This window comes from Prunus dulcis, chromosome 1, assembly GCF_902201215.1.
Source record: "Prunus dulcis chromosome 1, ALMONDv2, whole genome shotgun sequence".
In the NCBI taxonomy this organism is placed as follows: domain Eukaryota; kingdom Viridiplantae; phylum Streptophyta; class Magnoliopsida; order Rosales; family Rosaceae; genus Prunus; species Prunus dulcis.
In genome coordinates this window covers 12295556-12321949 of record NC_047650.1, presented here as the reverse complement: position 1 = coordinate 12321949, position 26394 = coordinate 12295556, and the positions used below count along the sequence as shown (strand labels likewise).

General features: G+C 35.8%; 2 protein-coding genes and 1 long non-coding RNA gene across 4 annotated transcripts; 2 read left to right on the top strand and 1 right to left on the bottom strand.

The window, feature by feature from the left end:
* Window positions 1–2868: 2868 nt before the first annotated feature.
* On the top strand, window positions 2869–8754 carry LOC117615636 (protein phosphatase 2C 70). 2 transcript variants are annotated; one of them, XM_034344750.1, is made up of 13 exons: window positions 2869–3048; window positions 4110–4299; window positions 4411–4581; window positions 4686–4861; window positions 4956–5114; window positions 5935–6078; window positions 6162–6223; window positions 6305–6440; window positions 7301–7395; window positions 7684–7799; window positions 7883–8012; window positions 8358–8412; window positions 8546–8754. In XM_034344750.1, the coding sequence occupies exons 1-13, from the start codon at window positions 2920–2922 to the stop codon at window positions 8699–8701; spliced, it is 1719 nt and encodes a 572-aa protein (XP_034200641.1). In that variant the 5' UTR covers window positions 2869–2919; the 3' UTR covers window positions 8702–8754. The 2 variants fall into 2 exon arrangements, with proteins under 2 accessions (XP_034200641.1, XP_034200640.1); XM_034344749.1 differs by having other exon boundaries at window positions 2870–3048; window positions 4668–4861.
* Window positions 8755–9785: 1031 nt separating this feature from the next.
* On the bottom strand, window positions 9786–10548 carry LOC117616298. The gene is made up of 3 exons (XR_004584121.1): window positions 10469–10548; window positions 10079–10293; window positions 9786–9994 (listed from the first exon to the last, which is right to left on the bottom strand). It is a non-coding gene; the product is annotated as an uncharacterized LOC117616298 (long non-coding RNA).
* A 13690-nt stretch (window positions 10549–24238) lies between these two features.
* LOC117616582 (protein FANTASTIC FOUR 3-like) lies at window positions 24239–25306 on the top strand. Its single transcript, XM_034345942.1, has one exon. It carries the CDS (start codon window positions 24239–24241, stop codon window positions 25304–25306), a length of 1068 nt encoding a protein of 355 aa, XP_034201833.1.
* The last annotated feature ends 1088 nt before the right edge of the window (window positions 25307–26394 follow it).

Genomic DNA, 26394 nt, shown 5'->3' with positions numbered 1-26394 from the left:
GTCCTAAAATGGACCAACAAGGAAGATGAGAGATGAATAAATGGGGATGGGAGATAAGAAGAGTAGATCATTCATACAAGATATATGTGGTTCACCCGAATGAGCTATGCATATATAGGGTTAGAGAAAATTGTCATTATATTAATGTGGTGTTTACCCAATTTAAGAGGTTTGTTTAAGCATAATGACCATGAGAAAGAGCTCTCCTCCGAGGGTGATCTTCTTTTATAGGTGAGATATATCCTTCTCTTATGTTGTATTTTGATATGAGACTTTTGATATTGCCTTTGGTGGTAACACGAGCTTCTTGTTGGTAAAATTATGAGGGACTATCAATATATGATATGTATCCATGTCATGTTGATGTCGGCTAATCATGTTGAGTTGGTTGCTCGATCAATCAATGTACAAACATAAAAAAGTACTTTGTCTCTAAGAATAAATGAGAGAGATTCCAATAATTGTAATGATTGTATTTGTATGCACTTATTTATTGTTATTAACTGTTATAACTAGTATTCATCATTAAATTACCACTACAAATTTGTCTAGTAAAATGTATTTGTTGGTACAACTACAACTCGTATTTGGTCAATGCATACAAAACACTTATACTTTTGGCACCCACCGTCACCAAAAAAACTTACTTGTAACGGGAATAACATTGTTTTGTTACCCTCGATCAATAACACAATGATATGTTAAAAAATTATACATGTCATTGTGTTGTTAGTAGGGGATGGCAAAAAGTCATATCCCTGTTGCATGAAAGTTTCTCTCCTGTGTGACGGTCTTGCTGCAATAACAAGGGACCAAGTTTGACCTGACGGGTGGTGATGTAGTGGTGGGTTTGGGCAGCTAAACTTGCATTCACAAGTTTTTTTTTCTTCTTCATAACACGCGTATCGTTGAGGATATAGAAATAGAATCCCACATCGAAAACTCTAAACCTTACATAACAATTTATAACATTTTGTGTCTGTGCACTCGTTGCGAGTTAGTTTAGAGTTGGTTACTCTAATTATATTAGATATTTGTCTAAAGAGAATGAACCAATGTTGTAATTTTGTATACAATTAATATGCTTACCAAATACAAATGGATGCAAAACATCCAAATTCATTTAGAAGCATATCTAATAACTTTCCATGCAAATTATTGCTCGCGATACTCTTCCATATAAAGGAGACGCCCATTTTCCATCTATATAGTATTTCCTCCTTATAAATTAAAAGCCAGCTCTATCATTTCTGTCACATCCAAAGTTCAACATATATCATAATAATCTATACTGGCTCTTGGCTATCAAAGCTCCAAGGAAGAAGCTCTGTGTTTTCTATATACACATCCCAGCCAAAAGAATGAGTAAAGATGCAAGTTCCCACTCATCTCCACTTGATTCGGTAATAACAAATTACATACATTCGTCAACTATATATATATAATGCTGTTTTAGTTTATACATATACATGAGTTATACGTGAATGTTGTAAAATAAAATGTATAAATAATTAATTATGTCACGACATTCTCTATTTGAATCGAGTTTGATGGAAAATGAGATGTTTTTTGTTGGGATATATGGAACAAAATTAAAAGATTACATTGGATTATAACTAACAAACTTTGGTTGCTGACTAGATGATGAGAGGACACAAGTGGTGGTAGATGTAGTATATTTTTCCAAAAATTATTGTCATAATTTGTTATTTAATTACCTTAATGTTTTTTATTTTATTTTTTCTTCCTTGGACTGCTAAACTCATCAACCATGTTCTTCTTTTGTATTTTCAAAAAAAAAAAAAAAAAAAAAAAAACTAATATTTTATTTGTGTGTGTGTGTGTGTTTTTTATATTGACGAACCCGATTCACTGGCCCAAAGAAACCCAGCGAAATCAACTCGGAAAATCGATGTGCCCGACCAAACAGTTTTTATGTTTTTCAATGTTCCAACGCAACCTCTGCCACTTCCGCCCAAAGTGATGATGTGGAGCTTTACGCCAAGTCAAGAATATCCCACCGGCCCATTACATGCCACTCAAATTCCTTTCCTCGTGACAATTAATATTTTATATTGGAAACATGCATTCTATATATTTTTAACATTTCTTTGCCTTTGGTTTGGATCGGTTTTTTATTTTTATTTACATATTTGCTTGATTTGTTTTTGTTTATTTGAGCTTTTATTTTTCTAGCATTCATATATTTTAAAAATTATAGCAATTTATAAATTGAACATCATTCCTCTCTCAAAAAAAAAAAAAAAAAGCTAATTCTTTTACAAAACTTACAACTGTTTAAATATTTTTGATACAAGCAATATTAAGGAAGGGAAAAATTAAATCTAGAACTTCATGTATCTTTTAGTAATAGGAAAACACCAACTATCTTCGAGATTAGGGGAAGTGTGTATATTCATCTTGCTTCATTTATTATTTTTTCGTATTTACATGATGGATTGTAGTGCTAAACAAGACAATTAGTTTAGTGAAATTTAGTCTTTATTAATTGAAGTAGGTTCTGAGTTCAAATAAACTAGATGTTTGGATATAAAAACTAGTATAGTAGGTGAGAAATAATGAAATAATTTTTTTTTAATACAAGTGATTGGAAAGGGGGTTTTACATAAATATTCATTGGGCGTTTGGGAGTTTCGAACCTCTGCATATATGGGCGGAGGGGAAGACAACCAAGCTATATCCGATTGGCAGAAATAATTAATAGTTAATTAAAAAAATAATGAATTTAATAATAAAGAAATAAATTTATAAACAAAAAGAGAGAACGAATTATAATGAACAAGTAAATAATGAAAAAAAAAAGTAAAAAAAAAAGAGTAAAAAATTGTGCGACCATTTCAAAGCGACCTTCTCGCAAACTCAAAGCCAATCTCTATCTCCTGGAGGGGAGAGAGAGCGATGACGATGACGATGCTAGAGGGCATTGTCGGTGTTCTTCTCCTTATGCTTCTTCTGATCCTCATCCTCATCTTCGTCGCCTGTAAACCATGGCGTTTCTTCTTCTCTTCTCGTTCTCGCACTATCAAGGTACCTTCCTCTTTTTATTTTTATTTTTATTTTTTTATTACTGTTTCCCAATCCCTCTCCTTTTATTTTTTTAATTGCAAAATTCTCAGAGGTTCCGTTTCGATCTTCCTCTTCGTCTATTTATGTAACGCTAGTGCAATGTTCTGTTTGGTTGCCAAGAAATCGTAGAGAAACGGAAGGAAAATTTGAATTCCTGGGCACATCGGGGTTGACCTTGTTTGATCACTGGATTTCAGTTTTGTTCTTTTTAATGCGAATTTTTAGTTTGTTTCGGATTGGTATTTAGCTAAGAGCCTAAGCAGTGTTAGAGTTATAACTTTGTATCACTTTGCTTAGTGTAGCTCGGAATGTATGACTAGCATTTGTGGTGATGTGAGTGTGATCAAGGATTTGATGCGTAAAATTGATTTTGATTTGTGCTTTCATGTGTGCCTTCGACTATGTTAGTGTTTGATATTACGTATCTGGGTAAAGTTGAACCCAAGAATTCGAACTTTTGTTGGTTTCTGTTAGAACTTAATTGTTTTGTGTATTTTCTGATGTTATTTGTCTGACTTATTGAATATTTGATGTTAAGCAACTCTATCGAACTATTTCGTTCGTTAGTTCACATGAGAGCAGGGGGCTCGTGTTATTGTTCAAACTTCTAGCATTATATGCTTCTTGTTTTGTTTTCTGCATTTGGTTTGATACCTTCGAGCAAGTAACGGAATCTAAAGCCTACATTTCTGAAAGAGTAATTGAAAGAGTGCCAAGAAAAACTTTATCCAAGGATTGCCTCCGTCTTTATTTTACCAAGTTTATCTTTGTTGTATTGGAATTTTACAAAAAAAGCCCCATTATCAAAGACAAAAGACTTGGTCTCTTCATGGCTTAGATAGTGGTTGATGATTGATCTGTAGTGCAATACATTGCATAAAGTGAGATTGGGCAATTTGGCGTTTACATTTCAGATACAATAAGTACCTGAATACCAAGTGCTTCCCTTTAGGCATATGATTTATCATTTCGTTTACCTTATAACTTTTAAGCTGGTTCGCACCTTGTGATTCCTCTTTTAGGTTGGTGAGCTTGAGAGACCCCTTGTTTCGGATGATGCGGATCAGGTCCGGAACCAGGGTAATGAATTTCGAAGAGGTTATGATCTAGAGGGAGCATGTTTCCAAAATGAAGGGAATTTTCGCTCACCCCGAACACAAGGACTTATTTATAAACCGAGGCTTCCCACCACAGCTCCCAATTCGACTCAAGGTAATTAAGTCTATCCTGTTATTTCACCTTTAAATAATTCTCGTCGCAGTTGTATTTTAGTGCTAATTTACTCCTTAGCATAACCAAACATTTATGCTTCACTCGTCCCAGGTGACTTGATCCTAGATGTGATTTCTGATGCTCCGGAAGATATTTTAGTTGGTCAGACACTCAAGCGTCCATTGGTGACACAGCAGTTAGTAGAAGATCAGAAGTTTGATAGACAGATTTTAGAACATGATAGACTTCAAGAGTTTGTGCCCAATGATATTCTATATCAAAGTAATTTCTTATCTCTTTCACATGTTTTAAGTGTTTCATCTTTTAGTGGTTTTACATGGCTGAGTGTGTAAAACATGTGATCATAGTCTCCTTTAGAAGTGCAGGAACCTGCCTCAACCTGGAGGTCATTTCTGGTCCTTCCCAGGGACTTCGTTGCTCTGTACAGTCAACAAATTCTGCTAGGCTTCCTCTGACCCTTGGAAGGGTTCCTCCAAGTGATTTACTATTGAAGGATTCGGAGGTGTCAGGAAAGCATGCATTGATAAACTGGAATTCGAATGTAAGCATATTAATGACTACTTCTTTGACTTTATTGGGGTTGCATCCGTGTGCTTTTGGTATAAAATTATGCTTTACTTGTTCACTGGCTGTAGAAAATGAAGTGGGAGCTTGTAGACATGGGCAGCCTTAATGGAACACTTCTAAACTCTCAGCCAATCAATAATCCTGATTCTGGAAGTAGACATTGGGGTAAGCCAATGGAGCTAGCAAGTGGAGACGTAATAACTCTTGGAACGACCTCAAAAGTATTTGTAAGTCAATATGCCTTTATATCTGAGTGAAGGAAAAAAGGTACCTCTGTATTTAGTTGTAGCATTACTGGTTTTTCTTAATTTGCATTCTAATTAAATTTTGTAGAACATACATAAAATTGATAAAAACTGACCTGACTGGGCTATATGGGTACTTCTTGAGGACCATGAGTTTTCACATTAATATACTTTTACTTGGGCTTTCTGCTGTCTCTGTAATTGAGAAGAATTTTATATCAGACAATTTAAGTTTTAATTAATATACTTGGATTCATACAGAAAAGGTGCAAGACTGCCTGTTCATAACCTACATGTGCAAATTACAATAGGACAAGCCTACCAGTGTTTGATAACTTGTTATGATAGAGAGAATGGGTGTAGAATGTTTATAGCCTTGCTCTCTTATATTCTGTGCTGCTTAGATGCCCCCTTTGATAATTTTTATTCATATAGTACCCTGTTTCATGGTCAATGAAGCATAGAGAAAAGATGAAAATTAAACACGTATTTCAGTTCAAAAATAATTTGGAATCATATTAGTATTTATGACTAAGTACCTTTAGTTTTGCGAGCGGTGGCTCACTTTGTCTTTATAAGCACCTTTTTATTGGATATAGCATTATCAGGGTCCTATTGAAAAGCATCATAATAATGTCTTGATATGATATTTTCTAGGTTGTAGATCAAAATAATTGCTTACTTACTCTTGTAGTTATCCTGATTTGCTTAGATGTTGACTTTATAATGTGGATATCTGGCTTTTATTGATGGTAATGTAGAGGTGACATCACATTTGAAAGTTTCCTATCCTTTTTGGCAGGTTCATATTTCATCTGAAACTGAGAGTCAGATCCCCTTTGGGCTTGGTGTGGCTTCAGATCCCATGGCTCTGCGTCGCGGAGGGAAGAAGCTTCCGATGGAAGATGTGTGCTACTATCAATGGCCTCTTCCTGGGATTGATCAGGTTTCACAGCTATTTTTTCTTCCATTGAAGTAATTTTGCAAGTTTCAGAAAGAGCTAACATCACCTAAGTTCCTCCCTTTCAGTTTGGACTATTTGGTATCTGTGATGGACATGGTGGAGCAGAGGCTGCCAGATCTGCTAGCAAGTTAGTATTTCTTTCTTTTATGATGTGCTTTGTTGCTACCAGGTACTTTAGTAGTTACTGTATAATTGTTTTATTTTACAGGCTTCTTCCTGAGATTGTTGCTAACATTTTATCGGATTCACTAAAAAGGGAGAGGGTTTTATCACTATGTGATGCTTCAGATGTTCTTAAGGATGCTTTTTTTCAGACCGAAGCAGGCATGAATCACCATTATGAGGTTTTTCCTTCCACTCTATTTATCTTGTTCCATCAGTATTCATTTTTTTTTATGAACTTGTAAATGTAGCAGTTGACTCGCACACGCATCTAAAATTGATTCCTCTCTCATGGTCCCCTCTAGCTCTAGTAACATTTAGTAATATTGATTCTTTAATGTGTTACCTTGTTTATTGGAATCTTAGTTTCCAGGGTCTTTCCTCAATACCTAATGTACTGGATACTACCTTTCTTCTTCTTCTTCTTCTTTTTAATTTTTAATTTTTAATTTAATTTTATAATTTTTTTAACTTTAAATTTATATAAAAATAATATCATAAGAGTATGGAGTTCTTTTAACAAATTGTAAGTGACCCCACCAGTTTGAAGTGCAATTTTAGAACTAAATAACCTACACCGCTGTTGGGACTTGGCAGAATTATTTCTAATGAATGGGACTATATAGGAAAATAAGAATTTAAGGATACATGGTGGCATCACGGTCACTAGATGTTTTACATATTATTATGTATAGATAAAAAGATGTTTTGGTTGTCAACTGGAAAAGATAGAGGGTGCTCATTTTATGTGGATGCAAATCTTTGGATGATTAGTAGCAAAACTTCCTTTGATCATTAAGAAAATAGATAAAGAATCTGTTATTACTGTAGGATTACAACGTGTGTGCTCCTCTCCTCATCAGATAGAGAATTTAAGCATACTGTTTTACAGCAGGCCACTTGATCCTTGCTGCATATATATATATATATTACATACATAAATATATTAGAAAGATGTAGCACATGATGCGGTTTAGGATGATGTTTCTGTTAATAGTAATTAAAGTCTGGTTTGCATATTATAACGGATCATCCTTTGCAGGGTTGTACTGCTACTCTGCTTCTGGTTTGGACTGATGGTAAAGACAATTTCTTTGCACAATGTGCAAACCTTGGGGATTCAGCTTGTGTTATGAAGTATGTGTTCATGTTTTCTTTTTTCCTCTGGGTTAAAAGCATCATTTTATTATTTTCTAGAATTTCAGATGGGATCCCTGGTGGGCAAGCTGGTAGCTCGGGATTAGGGGTTCATTTCTGTGAAGATTGGTCATTATCTTGCACAGTTTTTCATCTAATTTTTCTGTCTTGAACAATGATATTCCATTTAACATTCTTCTAATGTGATTAGATTATAAGTTTTATTTGGTGAGGATTTGCTAATTAGTCACAGCATGTTTTAAACTCTGTATGATTTAATTGTGGCAGCGTTGATGGGAAGCTGATTAAGATGACGGAGGACCATAGAATTTCTAGTTATGGTGAAAGACTCCGAATCCAGGAAACAGGACAGCCATTGAAAGAGGGGGAAACACGTCTATGTGGTAATGGCCAGGTTAATTGCTGCCGTTTGTGACTTACGCGATTAGATCTTGGTAATTGCTCAGGCTTTTCTCCACTTGTTCAGGTTTGAACCTTGCTCGGATGCTTGGAGACAAATTTCTCAAACAGCAGGATTCGCGCTTCAGTTCAGAACCATATATTAGCCAAGTGGTACAAATTGATCAAGCGAGCAGGGCCTTTGCGCTAATGGCCAGGTATTGTGCCTTTGCTTTGACTTTATTAAAAGTTTTATATTCTGAACTATATGGCTCTGTTTTCAGCAGTATTTCCGTTTTCGCCCAGTTTTTAGGGGTCTCAGTTGTCTGTACCAATTAATTGGTCTAACTTCAGATATACAAGTCTAATTTATCTGACCAAAGTAGCAGGGGCAATAGCGTTAGAATTGCAGAGTCTAGCAATATGATATGTTACTGTCTGGAAATATAACAATACTTGAATGTCTAGCAAGAGAGTATCAATCTATCAAGGGTCTCTTGCATGAGAATAATACAATGCTTATTATGGACGGTTTAAATTAACCCTGGATTTTGTGATTGTAGCGACGGCTTATGGGACGTAATTAGCGTGAAGAAGGCCATTCAGCTAGTTCTTCAGGTATTATATTTTCTTTCTCTTCTGACTTAACTTTCTGTGAAGAGAAAAAAATATAACTTTCTGTGAAGAGAAAAAAATATCTTCTATTTTATTCATCTAACTTTTCCCTCTTTTTAAATTTGGACATGTACAGACGAGAGAGAGATACTCGATGGATGGGGAGAATTTGGCGGAGAAGACTGCTAATGTTTTGTTGAGTGAGGCTAGAACAGTGCGAACAAAGGATAATACCTCTATAATTTTCTTAGATTTTGATACTTCTAGAATCTCATGTAAAGCTGAATCTTGATATGAGTTAAAAAAAGTTAATAGTTTCACAGCAATAATTTTCTCTTCTTTTTCGCTCGACTGTTGTCCATCTTTTTCGTTTTCCCCTTACAAGTTATATACAAAGTAAGTAGTTGATTCCAATAAATATTTAGTTTACTAGTCTCTTTAAAATAAGTAATTTTTTGAACATCCGGCTGTACCATGGATGGTATCACAATTGTCTGCAAATGGAGAAAAACTGTACTGTCATCGGGTGTATAGTTATGTAATGCCTCTATTGAATGAGGCAAGAGGCTTGATATAGGGCATGTTTGGAAGTGATTCTGGGAGGGTCAAAATCATTTATAGGGAGAAATACTTTCCACATGCATTCTCCATATAATCAGTTAAGTGATTCTAAGCGAGTCGTGGGATAAACACTTCCATATGCTTTTCCATAAAATCACTCAAATTCAAGTGTTTATGTGAAAAATTGATTGCATATCCAAAATCACTTCTAAACGAACTCCTAATCAATTTGACAATGAATGAAACGTTCCATTTTAATTTCTGTTTCCATGAGTTGATGCAAGTTCTCAATGTTAATTTTGATTTTCTGAGTTTTAAAAAGTACAACTCTGGATAGGCTTTTATGATTTCCTTGATAGATCAGATGTTCTCAACCGTATGATTTCAATTTGAGGAGAAATATATCATTGCTCGGTGAACTTGAAAATTTTATGGATACAATTTTCTAAAAAGTAATGTCTACATTTTTCCTTGTCCGTTGCATTGTTATCCTACTCTAAAGCTAATCTGCGCTGAAAGAACGCTCATCTAGTATTATGCATAGTCCGAATTTGGTTCCGGGGATCGACAATTTGTTTGGTAAAATCTGAAGCAATTGGACGAGGCGCGCCGCCCCCAACTTTCCAAGAAATTTGGGGTCCCTGGGAGTGCGGATCTTGGTATTTGGGGTCACCAACTTCCTTCATAAATGGATCGGAGGTTTTCTTCTACATCACGGGAACGAGGAAAGTGATAGTTTTTCTTAACCGGTTTTTTGAGAACACATCCATGATAAATTATGTCACTGTTCAACATTGCAAATTATACATAGCAATTACGGGAGGAGAATCTCCCATTTCCTAACTCAACATACCCTTAAGTAACCCGAATTAAAAGTAGAACCATGACGAATACACACATCCTTACAAACATTACAAGCCATGTGAAACACGTAGTTTTGGACGTCTATATATCTGTCGCGTGTAGTGGCGTGACCCGTGCTTGCCAAGCTACTTTCAACAGCCTTCTCTGTAGAATCGAGTATCTGCACACAAGCCGTAACCAAGTTATGAGATCCACAGATATGTCATTCCATTCCATCAGCTATGAATTTACATCTAAGACTCACCAGAGAGTAAGGATTTATAACAATGATCAGTTTTTGAAGTAACCCAAGATGTTGCTTTTCTTTTTGGAACATTTTTCCTTAATTGTCACACGTCTGATGATAAAGGTTTTAGGTTGATTTGAGTCCTGGTGTATGTTTTATGTAGATTCAATCTTTGCTGCTGCAGTTTCATGTAAAATGTCTTCCTATTATGTAGATAATAGGAGATTCACAATCTGCAATATAACATGTTAGAAATCTAGCAAGAGAACATTATCCATGTATTAAAGATTTTCTCCCCAGATGATGACATAAACTGACACAACAAATTACATGTACTGATGCACTAAAGGATAAATTTTCAGTATTTTGTAAAGCATGAAATAGACAATCCAACGAAAAGCAAATTACTAGATCATATGAACGCATCGGCGGAGCAGCTAATTTGGAAGCAATGGCTTCAATCTTCTCTGAATAGTCACTCAAAATAGCCTTTGAAACTCTGTATATAGAAGCATCACGCATGGCTCAACATTACAAATAAAAGAGCAAACAGTTCATAACTCAAAACATCACGCATGGCTAAAGATAGAGAGAATGACTTATGACAATACAATATTCATTTGGATAAACTCTTTCCCTCCAAATAAATGTCTCTAAACACAGTGTTTGGAATGTTAAGTATGTCCACCATGCCTACCAGAACCTTTGGATTGATTTGTAAAGTAGAACAAAGGAAGCATATTGGTATGCATCAAATTATTGAATAAATAGAAGTTGAAGTAAATCAAGGGGAAAAAATAAAACACATACCAACCTTGGTAAGCCTTCTGGAGTTCTCTCCTCAGCTAGTTGTTCTACCTGTTCTCGTAAAGTAGCAACATACTGCAAAGTTACAGTACCTATGCATCCCAGAAACTCAATAAAAAAAAAAAAAAAAAAAAAAGAAGAACCAGAAATTTTATGGCACAAATCAGTTGTCTGAAAATGAGTAAAATAATGTAACCTGTAATTCTAATAACAACATCCATACCAGAGGTGAGAGTGTTGAAGTTTTGGATTACTGAGGCAGCTAGAAAGGTACAGGGAAGAGTGAGCTCAGAAGAGAAAACAGAGAAAAATAGGAAAGTTCTCTGGTATGATATGCAGAACCAAAATGCAGAGATCACACCTTTTGTATTTATTCTCATTCTCTCATTACATCAGCCAATCACCACAATTCTATTACAAGAGCCAATGTGAATTTGACACATGGCAGTACAAAGGCTAAGAGCCGTTGGAAACTAACTGACTGCTTTACACCTTACACTTGGCATATGAGCTCAAGTCACTTAACTAACATAATGCTTAATGAAGCTAGAAAGAAAAGCAGACTAAGTAAATTACTGACTAACAAGAAATTAGCTAGTCAATTTACATTTCAACACTCCCTTCTAAAGTGCTAGCTGATTTCACACCAAGTAGACTTCTCAAATAACTGAATCTGTCCTTGGGAAGAGCCTTGGTAAAGATGTCAGCTATTTGTTCTTCACCTTTGCAGTAAACCAAATCAATTTCACCATTTTGAATTGCATCTCTGATAAAATGAAACTTCCTATGAATATGCTTACTTCTTTGGTGAAAAACTGAATTTTTAGACATGGCTATGGCTGAAGTGTTGTCACAAAACACAGTTGTTGCAGTAGTCTGTTCTTCCCCAAAATCTTCAAGAACAAACCTGAGCCAAATGGCTTGTGATGTTGCTTCTGCTGCACTCACATACTCTGCTTCTGCTGTTGAAAGAGCCACACTATGTTGTTTGACTGATGCCCACGAAAAAGCACCACTTCCAAATGAAAATGCAAATCCATAACTACTTTTCATATCTTCCTCAGATCCACTCCAGTCACTGTCAAAATATCCTACTAAAAATGAAGATTTTCCAGTCACATACTCAATTCCATAATCAATTGTGCCTTGTATGTACCTTAGAACTCTTTTAGCAGCTCCATAGTGCAGCTTAGAAGGACTGTGCATGAACCTTGCAAGCAGACTAGCTGAGAACATAATATCTGGTCTGGTTGCAGTTAGATATAGCAGGCTTCCAACAATTTTCCTGTACAAACTTTCATCTGCAGCTTCACTTCCATCCTCTCTTTGCAATTTATCAGTGGCAACCAATGGAGTGCTCACTGATTTGCAATCCTTGAGGCCAAATTTATCCAAGAGAGTAAAGGCATACTTTTTCTGATGTATAAAAATACTCCCTTCAGTTTGAGTTATCCCCATTCCAAGAAAGTGGTGAAGTAATCCCAAATCTGACATTTCATACTTGCACATCATCTCTGTTTTAAACTCTTCCATCATTCTTGTACTACTCCCTGTGTATACAATATCATCTACATAGATTGATACTATCAAGACACCAATTCCTTCTTTGTTTTTCACATATAGAGTTGCTTCACTTGAGCTTCTATGAAAACCACAGTGAATGAGATATGTATCAATCTCACTAACCAGGCCCTTGGTGCTTGTTTTAAACCATAAAGAGCCTTTCTTAATCTATACACTTTATCTTCAGCCTCTTCAACCACAAAACCATCTGGTTGATCCACATATACTTCCTCTTCAAGTACACCATTCAAAAATGCTGATTTAACATCCAATTGCCACAGCTTCCAACCTGTCTGTGCAGCCAGTGCAATGAGTGTTCTAATGGTGTCTAACCTTGCCACGGGTGCAAAGGTTTCATTGAAATCAACCCCTGATTTCTGTGTGTAACCTTTGGCTACAAGCCTTGCTTTGTGCTTTTGAATGGAGCCATCAAGGTTTAGCTTGGTTTTGTAGACCCACTTCACTCCAACAATCGGTTTGTTGCTTGGTCTATCAACTAACTCCCAAGTTGAATTCTTCTCTATCATCAACATTTCTTCTGTCATAGCCTTTTTCCAGGCTTCATCCTTAACTGCTTCAGTAAAGTTTTCAGGTTCAATGATGCTCATCTTGCATTGAGCATACACTTCATCCAAACTTTTCCATTTCCTTGGAGTATGGTCATAAGTTTCAGAAGTTGAAACTGGTGAAACAGGTGGAACTAAATTCATAGTTGCTTGCAGGTCACTAACAGCTTGTGTTCTCAGAGGGGATTGCACAGATTGAGGTGAGTCACTTGCTTCTGAATCAAACTCAAATGTCATTGAGCTTTTGTTATCATTCCAAGGAATTGTAACCTCCACTTGTACTGCCTCATTTGATTCCCAATCCCACATGGCTTTCTCATCAAAAATAACACTCCTAGACAGTTCAATCTTTTGAGTTCTCAAATTGAGTACTCTATATCCTTTTTCACAAATTCCATAGCCTACAAATACTCCCTTCTCACCAGTTTCCTCTAGTTTGTGCCTTTTCTGTGAAGGGATGTGAATGTAGCATAGAGAGCCAAAGATTCTCAAGTGTTTGACACCTGGTTTCCTTCCACTAAACTTCTCAAATGGAGTTGTATTATCCAGAGCACTTGTTGGACTTCTATTTTGCAGATATACAGCTGTATTGACAGCTTCTGCCCAAAATTTCAAAGGAATTTTCTTCTCATGCATCATTGTTCTTGCCATTTCCATCACAGTACGATTCTCTGTCTGCAACTCCATTCTGTTGCAGAGAGCAGGCTATAGTCAGTTGCCTTTCTAATCCCATCTCTTCACAAAACTTTGAAAATTCCAATGATGTATATTCTCCACCTCTATCATTTCTTAGCTTCTTAATTTGATAACCACTTTGCAGCTCAACCATGTTTTTGAACCTTTTGAATATGTTGAATTCTTGAGACTTATGTTGTAAGAAAAAAACCCAACACATTCTAGTGTGGTCATCAATGAAGGTGAGAAAGTATCTATTCCCTCCAAGAGTGATAGTCTGCATTGGACCACAGATGTCAGAGTGTATCAGTTCTAAAGGCTGTGATGCTCTCCAAACTTTCTCCTTGTCAAAAGGTTTTCTGTGACCTTTTCCTATAGCACAACCAGAGCACACATGCTTTGTGACTTGTAATCTAGGCAGACCTTGCACCATTTCTTTATCTTGCAGGAGCATCAAACTAGTATAGTTTAGATGTCTATACCTCTTATGCCACAGCCAAGATGACTCCTCAACTGTTACTTTATTAGCCATAGAAGGTTTGACATATTCTAGGCTTAAAGGAAAACATCTATTTCCCTTCATTGGTACACTTGCAATCAAATCCTGCATCTGCCTATCCTCATAAATATCAACCACATTATCACCAAAGACAAGCCAATATCCATGTTCTACCATTTGACCTACACTTAACAGGTTCTCATCCAAACCAGGGACAATCATAACTTCCTTAATGTATCTAGTCATACCCTGCATTTCTATGACCAAAGTGCCTTTGCCAGTTGACTGTACCAAATCACCAGTACCCATTTTGACTTTACATTTCACATTCTTATCAATGTTCACAAGCAAAGACTCATGTGAGGTCATATGATTACTACATGCACTGTCAACATACCACATATTCATATTCTTTCCAATAGTAGAAGAATGACATGCATAAAACATTGTTGCAGGTTCAGTTACCTGATTAGCAATATTTGCTACTTTTCCAGCCTTGTTTGCTTGATCACAGTCCTTAATGCCGTGCCTAAATCGATTGCAACCATAGCATTTTGGCTTCCCTTTAAACCAACACTCTCCATAGTGTAGTTTATCACAATGCTTGCATTTTCCCTTCGCTTGTTCTGATTTTTCCCCTTGTTCATGCTTTCCTCCTTGGTTGACATTATTTTGAGATTTTGAATCTCATTTCTTACCCGTCGATTTCCAATTCTTATTTGACTTGTTATTACCAAAGCTAGAATTTGACTGAGATCCTTTTTGGTTTATGCTCATGCTGCTGAAGGCTTTCTCAATGGTGCTCTCAGCATGTCTATCAAGCCGTTGAGCAAACCCCCTCAATGCAGCAAGCACTTCTTCATCCTTCATTCTTGTGTATTCAAAATCTCGATGTAGACCTTGTAGCTTAATAGATGTCACTTGCTTATCACCATGAAACTCTTGATGTAAAACATCCCAAGCACCTTTTGAGGTTTCTTCATTTGAGATTCTGGGGAAAATGTCATCTGAGATAGCTCCTTGGATAATACCAAGTGCCTTAGCATCCTTCATTGACAAAGACACCTTCTCTGACTCTGATGACCCTTCTTCATCAACCTTCTTCACTTTTGATTCTGAAATCCCAAGACCCTTTTCAACTAGATCCCAGATTCCATGCGAGTTAAAAATAGTTCTCATTCGGATCTTCCAAATTTCATAGTTATCACCATTGAATATTGGAGCTCGAAGATCACTACGACCTGACCCAGTCATTTGAGACCGAAATCGATAAACTGAGTCGGAAATTTCTCGTTGGATTTTCCAAGCTTAGCTCACACAGCTTCAACGCCCACTATCCAGATCCAACCTTCGCTGCTAATACCATGTTGAAGTTTTGGATTACTGAGGGAGCTAGAAAGGTATAGGGAAGAGTGAGCTTAGAAGAGAAAACAGAGAAAAATAGGAAAGTTCTATGGTATGATCTGCAGAACCAAAATGCAGAGATCACACCTTTTGTATTCATTCTCATTCTCTCATTACATCAGCCAATCACCACAATTCTATTACAAGAGCCAATGTGAATGTGACACATGACAGTACAAAGGCTAAGAGCCGTTGGAAACTAACTGACTACTTTACACCTTACACTTGGCATATGAGCTCAAGTCACTTAACTAACATAATGCTTAATGAAGCTAGAAAGAAAAGCAGACTAAGTAAATTACTAACTAACAAGAAATTAGCTAGTCAATTTACATTTCAACAGAGAGGACAAGGATGACAGAATAATACATGTGCAAGTTTTCATTTTCATCCTTATAGTTCATTCCGATTTTCATTTGACACTGTTAGAAAATCTGGATTTTTAATGCCAGATTTATGATATTCAAGCTCAGTTTTGACTTGTTAAAATTGTGTTTCAACAAGATTATGGGATTTTAAAGCTTGTAACAATAGCTTTCAAATCATAACACATTTTGAATTAAAAAGATATAGGATGCTCGAAATTCTTCTATGAATATATATTTTTAGTTCTTTAAATAAACTCAAAGAACTTGTTTATATTTATTGGTTTTAGTCACAAAGCACCAAAAAAAATATGGACGACGACTCTACTTTTGTATTTAAATTTTGAGGTATAAAATTCTCATACCTTTGTCATCTGTTTGCTTCGATTTCTTAGAAGATGAAGGTTTAGAAGTTGTTTTGGGTTGAAGAATGTTGGTTCATGGAATCCAATTGTCCCTTATGATATGTGTCATTTAATGGGGTTTGGTGAATGGTCTTGTGCTTTCCCTTGCCTATTTCTTAGTACTAGTAGCAGCTGCATGCCGGAGCCGGCCAAGGTTCGGCTCCATGAATTTCTCGGCAATTTGTGCAAAATTTTGAGTCTGTAATGTGGATTATGTATAGGTTGGATATAACTGTACCCTCTAAAAATCAACAAAAAATGTTACGAAATGATTAAATTAGAACACATGCGAAAGTTGGACAACTAAAATGAAACTTGGGTATAAGTTTAAGGATCATTGGAAAATTCATATAATTAAATCTTCAATCTTTATATATTTTCAACACCTAGCATTCAATAATAACGGGTTGCGCGCCGTAGCGAGGATCAAAATTAATTCTCTTACTAAATAATAGGAACCGTAATCCTAGAATATGCAACTATAGATTTTCTACCAATTTAAAAACCAAAATGGCTCTTCTCTTGTTCTATATAAAGCCATGATGTGGGTATAATCAACAATAACTTGGAAGAAGGTGAATATTATTGTTTACATATTTGAATGATAAAGCAAAGAATCCAACTTCGAAACAAGGACGGGATGTTTTTCGAAGGAAGTGAGTGAGCTCATGTCTTATGTTGTGCGAGTGCTTTTGCCATTGTCTATGGGCTAGACAATGATGAGCCACATGTAATTGTGGTAGAAAGGCACTCACATTGCTTGATGTGGTGAGTTCGCTCACTTTCTTCAACAAACTTGCCCTTCCCTATCTATAGGTTGCTTTCCTTTTGACCATGGCTCGAATATATTTCCATTGCACAATGTCAACTTTAGCGTTGGTTGTTTGATACTCTATAGCTACATGTACTTGTTGTTTAATGATAATTTGTAAACCTGTTATGATTTTTTTTTTTGGGATAATGAGTTCGTAGACATCAAAATTTTGGTAGTCAATAATGTAAAGTTTGACCACTTGATTAGTCAAAGTTGACTCGTGCAAGTTGTGGGTGTTAGGAAATTACACATGGCTCATGACCAAGGTCTAAAATATTGATGGTTTCGGAAATACCAGTAGTCCAAAAACACGAAAATTTTGATGGAAATATCGGAAAATTATCGCATCGATAAAAATTGAATAAAAGCCACGGAAATTGTAAGAAAAACTTGAAAAAATTTCTTGAAAGGTGGATATTTATTAAGTAGATTATCTATAAACACTGCGAGTGTTTAACTGATTTAAGTTGATTATATAGCGAGTTGACAAACATTGTGAGTGTAGAAAATATGTAGTAATTAATGAAAGAAGATTAAACACACCATAATAATTTATTTATAATGATTTACTACAATATTTTACACTTTATACATTAATATTGCATGGTAAGATACACGAGTGACTTAGTATCACATAGAGTTCTTATAAAGTTCAAATTTGTGTTATTTATACTAACACCCCCTAAGGTTTTCGGCTTTTTTCCAAAACTCCTTGAGGTTTGTAGAAATTACAAGAACACCCCATGAGGTTTTACATTGTTTTCACAAAACTCATTTTCATTGATTTTATACAAAAAAATTCCCCTAATGACAAAGTTAGCTTTTGGGATTATATTGCATATGCTTCATTGAGGTTAGTTTTGTCATTTGCATATATATATTTTTTATTTCAATGAAATCATCAATTTTTGGACAAACAATCAACGAAAAGAGGTTTTGTGAAAACAAATTGAAACCTCCTCAAGGGGTGTTTGTGTAATTTTTGAGACCTGATGGGGTTTCGTGAAAACACAAGAAAACTAAGGGGTGTTAGTGTAAATAACTCTTCAAATTTTTCATTGTCTTCATCATCTCGATATTATCGATATTATAGCGATATTTTGGCCAAATGTTGCTGAAGTGTGAGAGAAATTATCGACGTTGATATTTTTCGATATTATCGATACTTATACAATATGTGTATGGATATGTTCCAAAATATCCTATACCCGAAAAAAATGTCAATATCCTCAATATTTCATCAATATTATCGATATTTCATTGCTTATGACAATACAATATTCATTTGGATAAACTCTTTCCCACAAAAAGCTAAAGAACACTGAGGATTTAACGAGATCCATGTATGATGTCGGAGAAAATGCTCATTATGCACCTTTGAAAGGTGGCTGGGTCATTGCAAAGACCAAAAGGCATCCTCCTGCTATAAGCAAAAGTGCCAAATGGACATGTGAATGGCGTCTTCCCTTGATCTTTTGGGGCTATGGCAATTTGATTGTAGTTTGAATATGCATCAAGGAAGCAATAGTAGCTATGGCTAGCCAATCTCTCAAGCATTTAATATTAAAAGAAAAAAATTGGTCAACTATTGTGATTAGCACAATCCCAGTAATTAGCTAAGATTGAGTCCATCACAGCTATTGTGATTGACTTACTTAGAATGGATTTCCTATTTACTTAGAATATCATTTGCAATCTGTATAAAGATTGTACATTACAGTCTCATTGATATCAATACAAACTACAGAATTCCATATTCTCTCATTTAATGCGTTTTTTTTCCTCTGTCTCTCTCTCTCTTAGTGGCTAAGTGCGTATGGCAACCTTGAATTAATTTTCTTAAACCAAGAATTTTAACTTAATTAAAAGCTAAATTAAATTGATTGACTCAAATGAAATAAAATCATAAATCAATCCCACAAATCAAGGAATTTAAATTGAAAATTCCAAACAAAGACCAACAAACAAACAAGTCGGTTCACTCGTCACAAAAAGGGATGTACCTACTCCAAATGCAGAAACTCTAGCTGAACTTTGGTAATCTAAAATTACGCAATAATATCTGCATTCATGTGATTACCATTATTTAATGATTATTATCACTATCATACATAGGTAGTGGAAGTGCCAGTGAAAAAAATATCACAATCTTTGAAGGCCAACCTTCGACTGCGACGATGCACTGCGCGTTCTAAAAGTTTTTTTCGTGGGCTGGATGTTGGCTGTTAACTTTGTAATTAAATTAAATTAATGGCCATTACTTGCATGACATGTCTGCATGGATTACGTAGGCTTTCATTACTTATTTAATTCCAATGAAGTTTAAGAAGGAAATACTAATTTATTAAGTTATTAATTAAAAAAAATGGAAGGGAAAGGTGTGGCACTAACATCATAACATGGGTCAAAAAGGTGGGTGTGTGAGTGTGCTTTGTTTACTTGCTTGTGTAAGCCATGAACTGGATTCTCTTGTCTTTCTCAATAAAGTCTTAATTAAAAATAATCTATGGGGAAAACAATCAAAGGCTTAACTTTAGGCTTTCACTTAAAGCCAAAGGGACATGACGTTTACTTTCTTAAAGATTCTCTCCCAATACAAAATCTCAGAAATCTATGATGGAATCTGATGCAAAATTATCGCCCTCTCTCTCTCTCTGTCTGCGCCTGTCAACAAATTTAATTTGGGAGTAAAAGACGCAGATTCTGATGCATACTTGCAATGCTCTCTTTGCCATTCAATTAGCTTGTCGACGAAGCTAGCTTTTGGACTAACTAAGGGTTCGTTTGAGACTGTTTTTGTAGGAAAGCAAGTGTTTTTCTAGAAGTGTTTATACATAAGAGTTTTAAAGAGCATCTTTAAAAAGCACTTTTGTGACCCAAAAGCACATAAAGTTTTCTGCTAAAACGCTATTAAAATTGGTTTTAGCCTTTTCAAAAGCATTTTCAAACCGGCCTTAAGAGACCCAAAAAAAAAGAAAAAAAGTATGATACCAAAAGGTTATTAAATTCAGGTTTTGTGGGAGTATTTACTTTAAGATGGAAATTAAAGTGGGATAAGATTGAAGAGGTGGATGAGAGATATTATTAGTTGGTTAATTTTGCTTTGGATATGGATTAATAGCATTGGAGGATCATAGTACATGGTATTTGACCTGGTTTAGTTGTTTGGATAGTCAATGAACAACTGGCTTCAAATTTTGAGCCAGAATATCGCATTGAGTATTTCTCTCCAAATTTTACTTGCACAGTAAATGGGTTGCTATCCACAATTCTTTTTACGTCAAATTTTTTAGAGTGAGAATCTACTGTGTTCACTTTTAGGCTGTATCTTAATTATACATTCTCATATGCTGACTTTCCTACGAATTAATTATGGGGTGATGTCTTTCATTTTCTGGTCAGGAATGATGTATTTCCCTACATCATAGAAAAAAATAGAAAGAAGACATGATATTTTTCTTTTTTTTAAGGAATTAGTGAAAGCACGTCTACCATGTTTTAATTAAGTACCAATTAAATTATATTTTAGAGGGAAATTATCTTAATTTCTCAATAAAATAATATATAAGTGAGATTTGCAAAAAGTAAAGAAACCAAAATGAAAATCACTTACTTGAGGCAAGACAAGCCAGCCGGCAAGTGGCATGAAAATTTCGGTTGAGAGGAATTGAGTTACTATTAGCACTCCAAAATAGTCAATTGGAATATAAATTATTAAAAGAAAAGCGGAAACAATGACGTTACAGAACATCCTCTTAGCAAAAACACAATATAGTAAACAGATAGCATCTAGTGATTTCTTATGCTAATATGCTTTTCTATATTTAATCATCCCATTAGCATTAGTGATCGATTTTCTTTGGTTGGGGGAGTTCCTATTACCTGATAAGCCGAAGTAAAGTCAGCTCAGCAACTCAGCATCACTCTGATGCATATAGTCTTGGCCTCTTGGGCCTTTTGGACCTCTGATTTCAATTGTACCCAAGAAAAAAGAAATATATAGAATGCCTTAGTAGCATGCACTTGACCAAAAAGAGGTCGGTGATTTAAATTATTTGAAAACAGTTCACTTTTGATGTCAATGTGATCCAATTTTGCTAATATTATACAGATTGCTGTTGGTCAGCATAAATCATAAAACACAAGGCAACGTGCAAATGGCTGCAGACGCATATATAAAATTTTTGATTGCCGGCTGCTTTCTTTTTACTTTTCCCTCCAATTGATCAAACTTTCTGCCCTACATTTCTATACTGGGAAACCCACAGCCACAATCGCCCTCTATAGTCCTAAAAGCAACATTTGTAGGGTAGTGGTCCTAGACTCCTAGGCATGCCTTTAGCATTTAGGGTAGGTCATTTGTTGTCTTACCACATGGTTCAGGGTTGTGTGTGTGCGCGCAAGTGGTTCTTGCTCATTAGCTTGAGCTGGTTTTCCATTCTCCTCACACTAAGCTGGCCTTTGATCTCATCTTTTATGGTGTCGACAAGTATTGTCCAGTTAAAACATAACATGTGTTATAAAATTTGAATTTGAAATAAAAATTATAGGTCATATTTGCATATCATTTATCCTCTTGCCGCGTGGCAAGAAAGTTTATCTCTTGAGAGAGAGAGAAAGAAAGAGATTTTTTTTTCAGGGTTCCATAGGGAAGCACCTAGCCGACAAACAAAAGGGTAACTTAGTGGAGGATCACTTCCTTCCTCAAAGGAGCTAGCTAGCTAGCAAGCTTGCAAGCTTTTAAACATGTCTGCTTTACATGTCCGTACAATTAGTGAAGTGGCCATAGGCAATATGCACAGCTGCATGGCCTTTTGGGTTTGATGTAGGGGTGAATTTTTTTTTATACCATTCGTTACACGACTTGAAATCTGTATCGAAAATTAGTAGGTTAATCTGTACGATTAAATTTTTAAGTCATTTTTGAGTCAATCTGTCGCTAACCTGTTTATAAACGAGTGAGTTTCGGATCAATCCACCAACCCGATAAAATACCTATGTAATACCCCAATCCGCTAAAATACCTATGTAATCCGCCAATCCGTTAAAATACTTATGTAATCCGCCAACTCATTACTTTGTTTCTTCTTCGTTTTCTTTGTTATTTCTTTTTTCTCAATCTTCACACATAAAGAGAGACACAAAATACAATCACTATTTTATATATTTAAAAAAAAGAAGCAATTATTTTATTAAATTATCAAAATTTAGGATTTTTTTATTTGCTACCACTTAGCGAGTTAACTCGACATGACTCGAAACTCACACAGAAAATTAGCGGGTCAACCCTTAAATGACACTTTTATTAAACAGGTCTAATTTGAATTGAGCATTCTTGACACGTATATAATCCTAACACAACACAACCCATTACCAACCCTAATTTGATGCAAAGCCACGGCCCTCAGGAACATAATAATGTTAAACACACCCAACATACAAATACCAAGCTGGAAATATTCAAAGAGAGAGAAAAATAATTTAAAAAGTAATGAAAGGGTACCTTGAGATTCTTTCAAATTTCAAAGGTTGTAATTGAGATGGAAAAACAATACCAATGAAATTGTTTGGTGGGTAAGTTGCAAATTTTAAACCGAAAAACATGATATTGTTGACAATATTTGTAGCAGGCATGATGAGGCATTATTATGACTATATTTGAACACAAGATTGACTAAGCGTCATATTGGGTGGGACTCACACCTCCCCCTTATTTCAAATCCCCATAGGAAAATATGCCCATCAGATTCTGTCGCCTGCAGACACTAATTTTTTTTTTTCCTTTTCTGTTTTCCCCAAGCATAATGATTGATGCATGCAACATGGAGTCTTTCCTCTTGGTCCATATAGCATGAATCTTCCATCTTGATCGGGTTTAGAATAATACATAGCTTTCGATTTTCTAGTAGAGAGTAATGTTCTCTTGTCAGATAGTTGTTTAAGAATCAACTTAATCGGCGCAGTATATTTAATTTAACACGAAAAATTTTATATATATTGTCAGACTGTACGATAAGAGAATATTTTTTTAATAAGGTTATCCGGTACATCAAAACATATCCCCCATATATATATAATATGTGAATATAATATGTGGTCAGCATAATATAGAAATAGGTGCAATCTAATAATTCCACTTCTTAGAAATTTCAAAGGGTGTGTGCTGATGCATGTCTTTTTCTTCTTCTTTTTTCTCTCTTTAATTGTTCTATTTTGAATGCAAGACTCGTGTAGCATATGGATCGTACATAAACACACTGGTCACTAGATAGTGTTGAATTATTTAATAAATAAATAAACTTTATAATTCACAAAGAAGCAATCACTATCAAGAAAATATTTGGGGGAATCCTTTCTTCCTTGCCCTTTGTTGGCTTTCACTTGGAAAAGAATAGGAAAGATGATAATTCCGGAGAAATGTTAAATTCCATCTGTCTCTCTCTTTAACTACATTCATGTAAGCGCATATAAAGACATTCTTATTAGACCCAATTTCTGTCCACATGAGATTTTAGAAAATAATCTTGTACTTTTCTTTTGCTCAAATTCAAATTCTCCAAATTAACTCAAAATTAAAGAAAGAAAGAAAAAACTTAATAGGGGTTTTTTAAATAAATAAAAAAACTCAATAGGGCCTTTTTTTCACTTAAAAAATAAAAATAAAAATTATTTTTCATTTCTAGTTGTAGTTTGTACCATACTAAGAATTGTATAATTCAAGTGGTGTAAAAAAGGCCCCCCTGCCTACCTCTCTCCCCTCAAAGCTATATGCCTTCCACTTTGGAGGACTACAAATACCCACCCCACACCCCTCCTATCACTCATGCTCAATCCCCTTCCCCTTCCTCCTCTCTTCTTCTTCTCTCTCTCTCTCTCCAAACAATTCAACAACACAAGAACCTCTCCATTCTAACCAGCAAAACAGAGTCCTCTGCTTTTCCCCTGTTTCTCAAACATCACAAAAACAGCAAGACCCTTTTTCATTCAACCCCAAGAAACCCATCTCCATTCTTTGTCTTCCCCTCTCTCCTTTCATTCCTTTTTTCTACCAAAAATTTTAACTCCCCATTTCTAATTTTACATGGCGACAATTGTGTGTCAAGGTTTGCAGTCATGCCTAGACTCTCATCTTGTGGAGCCAAGGACACTAAGGCTAAAGTTTTCTGCACCAGTAGCTCATCACTTCTCCCCAAATCCTGGAGTTAAATCTTGGTTTCCAGAGGCTAACTATATAGAAGAGCCAAGGGAAGAGAAATGCCATTATGAGGAGCCCTGCATCAATAAGCCTGTTGATGTCCATGACAACAACAAGGCCACCTCCAAAACCTCTGACTTGGGTGGCTGGAGCTTCCTCCAAGCTGTCTCCAATCTCTCACAGAAAGGCCCTCATAAGGAGGACAAAGAAAATATGTACATCCCTCCACAGGTTTATAAGACCCCATCAGCTACTAAGCTGACTGAGAAGAGCTTGGAATTGTGCACTGAGGACCTGGGCAGTGAGACTGGCACCATCATCACAGAAGACAACATTTTCTCATCAGATTCTGAGGCAGAAGCAAAAGGCAAGAATGTGATGCCAAGGGAGCAACAAAAACAGAGGCAATTTTCGGGTGGAAAGAAGGGTAATGTTGTTCATAGCTTTCCACCTCCCTTGACAACGATAAGCGGCTCGGATTCTATCCAGGTTAGACCCCACAGGGAAGATGGGAGGCTCATAATGAAGGCTGTCAAGGCCCCAACTACTCAATCATGTTTCCAAGCTGAAAGGAGCAATGGCCGCCTTCGATTATGCTTTTCAAAACACTTTGCTCCTAATTTTGACTCCGAAGAACTTGCCACTCAAGATGACAATGAAGGATGTGAAAATGACAGGAGTGAGGAAGAAGAAGAAGAAGAAGCAGAACAGCAAGACCAAGAAGTAGTGGGAGAGAATAAAGAAGAAGATTTTGTAGAACAATTAGAAGGTGATGATGACGAAGGAGAAAAATGTATGTGTTTGATTGAGGCTGAGGAGATGGATGGCAATAGTTTGAAGGTTGGGGGTGAAGAAGGAATGGACAAGTTTGGAAGGCCAAGCAGGTGCAAAGAAGGTGGTGAGCATGAGAAGAAAGGGTTATTAAACTGGGAGCCTTTTTGGGTGGCTACTTAAGTCTCTTATTAAAGCTCTAATTAATTATAATATTGGATCTCTTCAGCTGTTATCAGAATTTCTCCATTTTGTGTTTGTCTTTGTCTCTTTTTGCCCCTTTTTATTCTGCAAAATTCCCCTAGTTCATAATGTATGCTTGTGGTAGGTAGTTAATATCGTTACTCTCTCTCTCTCTCTCTCTCTCTCTCTCTCAGTCTCACAAAGAACACAGACAACAGCAGACAACTGATGACCAAACTTTGCTTAAACCATTTTATTTAAAATGAAATTAATTTTATAGTTTAATATAGTGGAAACAACATATGGCACTAATCAAATCAATTAAAATGAGAGGATTAAAGTGGAATGACTGATCCATCCATAAAATGTGGAACTAGCTATAGCTCACTCACTGTGTAAATCTCCTGCAGAAGACACTTTGGCAATAATCAGGTGAGATTTGGGTGGGCCCCATATACAGGTAGGAAAACATACCAGTTGGAGATGAGTCAAATCCATGACAGTCTCGCTGCCTTTTAAGTAGTTGATTATTTTAAAACTTACAGAGATGAAATCTCACATCTACAAGAAGCATCTATTTGTATTGTCTGTAGTTAGCTAGCCTTAGGGTTAAGAAAAAAACTTGAATTCTCTCCAATCTTGTCCCTCTTTTTCAGCAATTCCACTACTTGTCTATCCTAACACACTGATCCCACATGCATCTGTGGTCCGAGACACATACATTACAAGGCATGCTAGGACCTCCCGGAATTAAAGCTTTGATACAATGTTAGACGACCACTAAATCTCAAAAGCTCGAAAAATAAGTTAACAATGTAAATCAAACTAAGTTAATAACAAAAGACAATTTTCGTGCTGATACACACAGCTGCCATGTAGCTAGCTCACGGGTGAATATATAAATATATAAATATATTTTGCATGTTTTTTACATAGTTGTACATGTTCGTCTTTTATTCCATGGGCAATTTCAACTTTGGAATATGACGTCTGGCCTTTTTCTACTTGCGTTAATGACCATATATAGCATCAAGAGTAATACAAGAAGGGAAACATGCCGTACACGCGTATGTGGGACACATTAACTC

What these genes read in the sequence shown, in the direction of transcription:
- LOC117616582 (XM_034345942.1), top strand. Translation starts at nt 24,239, where the DNA reads ATGGCGACAATTGTGTGTCAAGGTTTGCAGTCATGCCTAGACTCTCAT.
- LOC117615636 (XM_034344749.1), top strand. Translation starts at nt 2,920, where the DNA reads ATGACGATGACGATGCTAGAGGGCATTGTCGGTGTTCTTCTCCTTATG. An exon ending in CTCGTTCTCGCACTATCAAG is followed by an intron (nt 3,049 to 4,109) that starts GTACCTTCCTCT and finishes TTCCTCTTTTAG; the next exon opens with GTTGGTGAGCTTGAGAGACC. An exon ending in GCATGAATCACCATTATGAG is followed by an intron (nt 6,441 to 7,300) that starts GTTTTTCCTTCC and finishes CATCCTTTGCAG; the next exon opens with GGTTGTACTGCTACTCTGCT.